We start from the raw sequence: 9,242 nt of genomic DNA, 5'->3' as shown, positions 1-9,242 counted from the left end.
GTTAACAAGCTCCACAATATTCGATATTCATATTTAAATAACCTTAGAGTGCATGATAGATCAACACAACTATACCAAGTACTAACATAGCATGCACACTGTCACCTTCATAATATGAAAGGAGGAATAGATCACATCAATACCATCATAGTAATAGTTAACTTCATAATCTACAAGAGATCATAATCATAAACTACGCCAAGTACTACATGATGCACACACTGTCACCATTACATCATGGAGGGGGAATAGAGTACTTTAATAACATCACTAGAGTAGCACATAGATTAATAGTGATACAAAGCACATTGCAATCGTAAAGGGATATAAATAAGCACTTCACTATGCTATTCTGAATTACTCTCTGGCAAGATAACATCTAACTCAAATCATAACTCAGTGAATAAGTATTCTGTGAAATATAGCCTAAGAGACCCACACGGTGCACACACTGTCACCTTTACACACGTGGGACAAGGAGTCTCCGGAGATCACATAAGTAAAATCTACTTGAATAGCATAACGACATCTAGATTACAAGCATCATCATATGGATCTCAATCATGTAAAGTAGCTCATGAGATCATTGTATTGAAGTACATAGGAGAGAGATGAACCACATAGCTACCGATACAGCCCCTGAGCCTCGATGAAGAACTACTCCCTCCTCATGGGAGACAGCAGCGGTGATGAAGACGACGGTGGTGTCGATGGAGATACCTTCCGGGGGCACTTCCCCCCGGCGACGTGCCGGAACAGAGAGTTCTGTCCCCCAGATCTTGGCTTCGCGATGGCGGCAGCTCTAGAAGGTTTCTCGTACCGTGGCTTTTCCGTATCGAAGATTTAGGCCAGGGACCTTTAAATAGGCGAAGAGGCGGAGTCGGAAGGCTGACGAGGCGGTGACACCATAGGGGGGCGCGCCCCCCCTGGGCCGCGCCGCCCTGTCATCTGGTGGCCCTGTGGCCCCCTCTAGTGGCTCTCGGGTGTTCTGGAAGCTTCGTGGGATTTTAAGATTCTGGGCGTTGATTTTGTCCAATTCCGAGAATATTTCCTTACTAGGATTTCTGAAACCAAAAACAGCAGAAAACAGGAACTGGCACTTCGGCATCTCGTCAATAGGTTAGTTCCGGAAAACGCATAAAATCATCATAAAGTGTGAACAAAACATGTAGGTATTGTCATAAAACAAGCATTGAACATCAGAAATTATAGATACGTTGGAGACGTATCAAGGGCCCAGATGGCCGTAGTGAAAGGGCATTCCTTACAGAGATGACCGGCCGTCTCCGGGGCAGATAAACACAAAGGGCAGACGGGGTCATGAGGCCATCCTCTAATAGCCAGCATGTCAGCAGTGAGGAGCTTAGCTTGGAGTTCGAGCCATGCAAAGATCTTGCATTTGGGTTCCACCTGGGCTAGCCAGATCTTGTTAGCGTCGAACTTTGCGAAGCTGCCGAGAAACTGCAAATGATATGCCGAGCCAGCAGAGTAGACCCCAATCACACTATTCTAACTTGCGATAAAACAAGTGAAAATTTCATTTCCGAATTGAAAATAGGCTGCCTTTATCATTTTATGTCCCCTACAATGAATATGCAGCCCATACATGTAATGTATCATTCTCTCTCGCTATAAAGAATATACTAGCAATATATTTGACTATACATCAGCTCGTATGTTCGTGTCGCGGCAGATATCTGACTTCAAGCCATGAGACTGGCAAGCAGAACGACAAGGCCAAGGCCTGTTGTGACCTTGACGGAGGTAGCGGCGGAGGGCGATGGCGGTGGGGGAGAGTTGCTGGTGCTGGGACCGCTGGCTGGTGCGGGCGACGATGGTGTCGACGGGGATGAGGCTGACACGACGTCGATCGTGACCTTCATTCCAGCTGAGCAGTGGCCAGCGATACCGCAGATGAAGTAGCGGGTGCCCGTGGCGGGGAGTGCGACGATGTCGTTGCCGGTTTTAAGGGTGGTCATTGGGCTTGCGGCGCTGCAGGAGTCATAGTCGGCCTTGCTGACCTCAAGCACGTCATGCGCCTGCGGTGAGTACTTGAACACAATACTGTCACCGGGGATGAACTGCTTGGAGGACGCCCAGCTGCCGTAGTTGATGCCGAAGCCCCACTCGCCGGCCGGCTCGCCGACGTTGTATGTGGCCGCTGAGGTGGTGCTCAAGATGGCCATCGCCGCCATGACAAGGAGGGTGATCTTCATAGCAGCTGCCATTGCGGTTGGAACTGGAAGAAGTAAAGCAAGCAGAAGAGGTACAATGCCAGATGTAGCTGATCCTTGTTGGGGTTTGGGACTTTGGGTTGCTCTTGTGTTTATGATGCAGCCGTGCAGGAAGGGCCTTTTATATACAATCACGTAGCACGCGCAAGGTAGGTTCGTGGTAGCATTTGGACTTTGGAGTTGAATATACAATCACGTAGCACGCGCATTACCAGGTCAGGCAGGGTTGGTGGTTTGTCGACCTTTTCTCGCCATTATGGTTTCACATCGATCCGCGTGGTCTATGGTATATACGTCATGGGCTAACACAATATGGCATGGAAGTACGTATGTGATGTCGCCCCGGAACTAGCAAAGCTAGCACAGAAGGGAAAATTCGAAATTTCCGTAATTGACTTGGAAGCATTGAAAGAAAGTTCCGCATCTCTAGCCCGCGTCTCCCAAAGCATCCCCAAACGATACCGGATCGAGTATTTAGAGATGTGTTCTCTTCGTGTCACGTTAGGGGACGTCGCTCCCCAAACGTGATCCCCAAATAGAAATTCAAATAGTTCAGATCGTTTTCGTCGAAGTCGTCGTGATCTAAATAGCCGCGATCAAAGTACTGGACGCGCTATCATATTACAAACCGGTGGTGCAAGCTAAACATAAATTAGAAGAAGGGGTTCGGCAACACCGACAACGCATCCTGAGTCAACGTAGGCCCATCGATCACGACGATCTCGTCGTGCTCTTCCCGGTGTGCTTGCTCCGCCGCCGACACCGAGGCCGGCGCCGATGCAGATGTTGATGCCGCCGACGCAGGTGTACTAGCAGACATTGTCACATACGCGCATGTTGGTGCCGGCTCTGCCTCCAGGGTTGGGGTTTCTGCCGCTGCCTCGGCCGCCGCCATATTTGTTACGATGTCGTCGAGGATTATGCCTTTGTAGAAGTTGTGCGCCGCCCGCGTCCGGGGAGACATTCCAGCTGTCGAAACGGTCAGCAGGGACATGTCCTCCTTGCGTTTCTTGAGCTCCATCTTCTTTTCTTGCCTCTTGAGCAGCGTCGTCCACCTTTCGTCGATCTTTTTGTCGCGGGAGAGCAGAGTCGAGGAGACCTCGGCGAGGCACTGTGTGATGGACGATTGCGTCTTCTCGGTCGCCGCTGCGTCGGCCAAGGCGGCCTTGGCAGCGTTGTTGCCGATAGGGCGCCCTACCGATGTTGCAAGCGGCGCATCTAGATCAATAGCATCATTCCCCGTCGACAACGAAATACGCGTCAACCGCCATTTCTCGTTCGTTTTGAGCTTGTTATAGCAATGCATCAGCACGAAAGGCCTAAACCCTTCCGAGTTCTTCCGATACATCATCATGGCGCGGTTGAACTAATCAAAGGAAGCGCAAACTAGGCACTAAAAAATTTCGTAAAAAGAGGTGCACCATACCGTTGATGTTTGTGCCGCTGTCGCATCTGGTCTCAACCTCGTTATGGTACCCATGGAACATGTTCACTGGATGATGGCCCAGCGCGTTGACATTGCCTTTTGGCCCCTCTTCATTGTCATCGTGTGGTAATCCTTGTTGACTAGCTTGCGCTCATCGAACTCCGCATTGATCCTTGCCCAATACTTCCCGTACTTTTGGTTGGCGCCGATGATTGAGTCATGGCTCACCATCGACCACGACTCGCAGAGACATTCATCCTCCAGAACCTTCCACATGGGGCCTCGTGTGCCCGAGGGCCTTCTTCTTCCTCTTCTTCCTCACGCCGGTCGTGTCAACCTCCACGAGATCCTCTGCATCCTCCGCGGCATCCTCGTCCTCTTCATCGCCGCCTTATTCATCATCATCGTCGTCATCATCCTCCACCCCCTCGTCCCCCACTCCTCCTCCTCCTCCTCACCACCGGCGCCCTCGAATTCGAGCGTACCCCTGCAGCCAGTGAACAGGGCGCCGTCCGCACCGGGACCCGGCTGGCGCTGGGGCCCTGGGTCGTACACCGGGGAGTAGAACATGGCGTCGGGATTGAAGCAGCCATGCGACAGCGCATCCTCGTACCGCGGCGACAAGTTCGGTGTCACGCACCCGGGAGTGGCATAAGGGCCCTCGTTGAAGAAACCGGGTGTCGATGGAACACCACTCCCAGAATGTACGCCGGGCCCGACGTATTCCATGGGCTCGCGTTGGTAGCAGCGATCCACGCGGCCAGCGCCTTCTGGTGCACACGCGCCGCCACCGACTTCTTCTCCTGATGCACCACCCGCCGTCCCCCTCCGCTCCGCTGTCGACAGCTTGCGCCGCATGCAGTCTTGCTCCCACCTTTTGTCGGTCCAGCCTTCCCGCTTCTCCCTCGCCGCTGGCGCCTTCCGTGGCTTCACGAAGGGCGCCTTCGGCCCTTTCGTCGTTGCCTCATTGCCCGGCGGCTTGGTGGCCGCATTCTTGGCCATGTTTTTTGGCCCTGTCGGCGGCGCCCTGGATGGGAGAGAGTAGCGACAGCGGGAGGGAGAAATGAATCGGCGGGAGAGGCGGTGAAATCTTTTGGGAAGGCAGAAATATGCTACTGGAGGGCGGGTTGTGGCGGGAGAGGCGCGATGTGGCGGGAGGGTGTGGAATTTTTATGTGTCGCTGGCGCGTCAGGTCTGCCACTCCCCGCCTCTCGCTTCTCATTGTGTTCGGCATGCCCGGAGCGTCCGATGTGGACCGGGGACGGGCTCAGAACGTCGGACACCGTATTGGTCCGCACCGGATGGAAGGAGGCTTTGGGGCGCGCAACTGGGAACGAAAAATTGTCCAGCACGCCCCAAATAACTTTAGGGATGCTTTGTGGGACGCAGCTAGAGATGCTCTTAGCGAGTTGTAGCCAAGGTAAAAATAAGGATGGGGGCATGTGGCAAACCTAGAAAATCTCTCACACATAAACAGAGGCGTATTTAATGGAACAAGTTTCCCATTATCAACCCTAATTTATGAGTTGATATTTATTTTGTTAGTAGGGCCGAAGTTGATAAAAGATGAGCAAATTCTCATCGTCAATGTGTTAAGCAAGCTAATTTAGATAGGAGAAGATGCATGTGGATTAATTATAATCCGGGATTTCTCGCTGGCACTCTAGAGAGTAATTGTAATCATGTCGTCCAATCAATAAAGCCCTTTGATTCACAAAAAAAAAAGGTGAAAATCATGATATGAAGAGAGGACATGAATGAAAGTTTATCATAATTACTGCTAATAAAACAAAGAAAAACTTGATGTAGCACATTGTTTTTCTTCTGGCATTTGTTGAAACACACTGCCGAAATGTGGCGTTACCATGTACCTTCATAATTTTGTGGCATACTCCCTTCGTCCCAAAATATAAGGCGTCTAAAAATTAGTTAAAAGTCAATATTTTTAAAGGTTGACCAAGTTTATACACAAAAATATAAATATTTACAATACTAAATCATTATCAATAGATTCACCCTAAAGTATATTTTCTTAATATGTTAATTTGATATTGTAGATGTAAATATTTTTTTCTAAATATTTGATCAAAGTTTGTAAGGTTTAACTTTTGACCAATCCTTAGACGCCTTATATTTTGAAACGGAGGGAGTATTTGATATAACACATCAAACGGTCAAAAGCAGCAACTTTGACCTTTAGAAGCCTGAATACAACATTGCCTTTTAGTTTTTGTGCCAACAAAACATGCAAATTCTCTATGCGATCCGTTTTCTCCTCTGCTTTGAAATCTCGCAGGTCGCAGCGGCGTGACGAACTCTAGCATGGCAAAGCTACCTCCCTCGTTGGCATGTCTGCCTCCGGCGTCCCAGGTGAGCGCACCTACCTTGCCTGCCACTGTCTTCACTAATTCATGTCTACTGGAAAGCGCGCCCCAACATCGAATGGAAACTACCTATGAGGATTCCATGCTTCCAAAACTAGATCTCTAGCCAGAGCCACATGTGCCCTCGCCCTAGACTACAACACCAGGGAGCCCACCAACCTAACTTGGGTTACGATGGGTTTACAAGTCTCCCAGCAATAGGTTCCCAATTAATTTAAAAATAGAGGGAAATCTGGCTCAAAATCGGACATACGATGGTCATAAGCAAGCAAAAAATGGTAATCTTTCTGTTTTTGGACATGTGGTGTGTTCTGCCAAAGGTATCATAAATTGTAATGGTACTTAGAAAAGCCACATTTCGGCGGCATGTTTCACCAAATTCAGAAAAATAATGGTGTCTCACAGCAAATTTTCACATAAAATTAGTACACAAAAATTTCAAGTAGATTACAAAATAAACATAAATTTCATGCATGTTACAAGTAAACAAAAGCTTCATGCAAATTATACATAACACAATACATACGCAGTCAGTGGATAAATGGAAGTTTGAAGCGGATTGCAAAGTACTCAAGTGACAACATATTAACAAAAGCTTTAGGAAGATTTCATAGTAGTGAGGTCGAAACAAAATGAAGATTATTCAAGCGATTAACAGATTACTCAGAGTGAACAGTCATGATGGATACTAGAAGGATACCCCGCACGTTGCAGCTGGAATTTCTCCGATGACTATTTTGTAAAAAATAAAAGGATATTAGTTGATTGCAATATGATGTTATTTGTAGGAACATGCAGGATTCAATTGGCATAAATAGTCAAGAGGCTAACTTAAAAAAACTGACTTGAAATGGTTATGCACTTGGTAGCTAAAAGTTGATGATGTGGATAATTGGATGGCTTAAAAAATAGATGGTGTGGCTTGGATGTAGAGTATTAATGAATGTTAGTGGGGGATGACATGGACAATTGGATGGCTAATAGAATGGATGATGTGGATAACTTGGATGTTGAGATACACAACATAAATGACCATCTAGTGGGGTTTTGTTTTATAAGAGATATAGATACCACTAAATGAGGAAACATTGTAAGGTCAATGGTACACACAATAGGATAAGATCAAAGATAGAGGAAAAGGTCAAACATACAAGATAAGATCAAAGATACCCACAACTAATCTAAATCCTCAAGAAGATAAACGCACCAACAAAGAAGCACATTGTAGTAATTAAAGACATGTTGATGACACAAACAAACACTCAATGAAGGAACTGATAACACAATGAAGACAAACACCATGGAATATCTGCATCGAGCAGATAACTTCATCAATAGCAATACAAAAACAAATTAAAATCTAAAGAAAGGACACGAGTACATATGCTTGATTCGCAGAGTTTAAGTGGTTGGCACCATCTCTAAACGTTCCTTTGGAGAGGCTATGCAAGCATCCAACCTAGTTTATCGACATTAGCCATTAACCCATAAGCATCACCCCTTCCATATGATTATCCACTTGTGTACTAAAAATTATTCTCTAGCACAAGCATCACCCAGGTTGTTCCCATATATACTAGTAGATCTTCAAGGTGACCTCCTAACCTTCACGAACTTGTCCACACGCACCAGATGCTTGAATGGTCACACCTAACCATCTATAGGAGCTATCGAATCTCCAAATACCAAAAGCTAAAAGATCACCCCTTCCATTCTACGTGGGGGAGGGATCATACCATTTGATCCTTTTTCATGATTTTCCGGATGGTCTCTGAGAAAGTAGCAACCACTAGTACTTTCATAATATTCCCTTACTTTTAGGAAGAACATGATGAAATTATTTTTTTCCTTAAATGGGAGCAAAGCAGGTTTGAAAAATGATCTTAGAGTTGTTGGAAATATACCCTATATACAATAATAAATGTTATTATTATTTCCATGTTGACAATTTGTATATATTCATTTGCTAGAATTGTTATGGTTCTTAAATATGAGGTTCAAATGAAAACTCACTAGCATGTGTGGAAACATAAACACAAATAAGTTCCCTAGTCTCGCCGCAAAGACTAGGTCATGTTTTGCATGACGATTATGTATTCCTACTCATCGACATTGTTAAAGTAACAAGGATGACATGAACAGTAAGAGCACATTGTTTGCATAACAATGGTGTTGGAAAGACCCAACCATATGATAAACTACGAGATCACATCGTCACAATGTTATTGGTATAATGTATAAGTGTTAACATATATTCACATATTTTTACCATCAGAATATCAAGTACCTTCATGCCGAATGTTTTACTTCGGGGTTGTCAAACATTACCGATAACACAGTGATTAGAACAGAAATCTTTAGGTACCTCAAAAAAGTATGTCTAGGGACTTGATAATTCAAGATTATGATTTGCTCGTTCGATGATGAAGAGATACTCTATGTGCCCTCTAGGTCTTACCATTAAAGTGCATGGAGACCCCATATATGCTTTTGGTAATTAGTGACAATCCATATGGACTAATGTTTGCATTCAGATTTACATGTATGATTTTTCCATAGGCAATCTTTAACCATATGTTGGCTTCAAGATTGTAAAATAAGAATTAAGTGAAGAAGATCAATGATGACCAAGGAATAATTCAAAGACTGATCCAAAGATTCGTCATGTGGTTGAGCCTATGTCAAGTATATCTCTTTTTATCTTCAAGACATCATCACAATGAAGAAAGAAGAAATTAAGTGCAAGTTCAGGATGATTCATCTAGAGGATATCTTATGTTTGAAGATACTTCTCGAAGTAGAGGCTCTTCCGTATTGGAGCATGGGGATAAATTTGCAAGACTTCACCAAGCAAGCACAATCAAGAAAGGACTTCCATTTTGAAGAGGTCGAGATTTCATCATATAGCTCAAGTAGAATGTGGGCAAGTAAAATGTTCGTTCTTGATAGCTTTTCCTTCTTACCTGTCCGGGGTGTTATTTAGGAGACCAGTTTATAGGATAATTAGATGTACTATATGGATTGAGTAACTTGATAGTTTTATTCGGTGAGAGATCAAACCTTTTCATCGTTGACATCATCTTTATTGGTTATTATTTGGATCTTACCCATGAGAAGTTTTAGAGCTTGATTTTATTCTCATGATAAGTTCTAGTTCATAAAAATGGATTTCATATGAAAACCTTTGTGTCTTTTGAT

General features: G+C 45.2%; 1 protein-coding gene across 1 annotated transcript; it reads right to left on the bottom strand.

The window, feature by feature from the left end:
- Positions 1 to 1,524: 1,524 nt before the first annotated feature.
- LOC127307496 (mavicyanin-like) lies at positions 1,525 to 2,314 on the bottom strand. Its single transcript, XM_051338220.2, has one exon. It carries the CDS (start codon positions 2,226 to 2,228, stop codon positions 1,704 to 1,706), a length of 525 nt encoding a protein of 174 aa, XP_051194180.1. The 5' UTR covers positions 2,229 to 2,314; the 3' UTR covers positions 1,525 to 1,703.
- Positions 2,315 to 9,242: the final 6,928 nt, after the last annotated feature.

Source organism: Lolium perenne, chromosome 6 (assembly GCF_019359855.2).
Source record: "Lolium perenne isolate Kyuss_39 chromosome 6, Kyuss_2.0, whole genome shotgun sequence".
Classification (NCBI taxonomy): domain Eukaryota; kingdom Viridiplantae; phylum Streptophyta; class Magnoliopsida; order Poales; family Poaceae; genus Lolium; species Lolium perenne.
The sequence above is the reverse complement of the archived record's forward strand: the minus strand, read 5'-3'. Positions and strand labels throughout refer to the sequence as shown.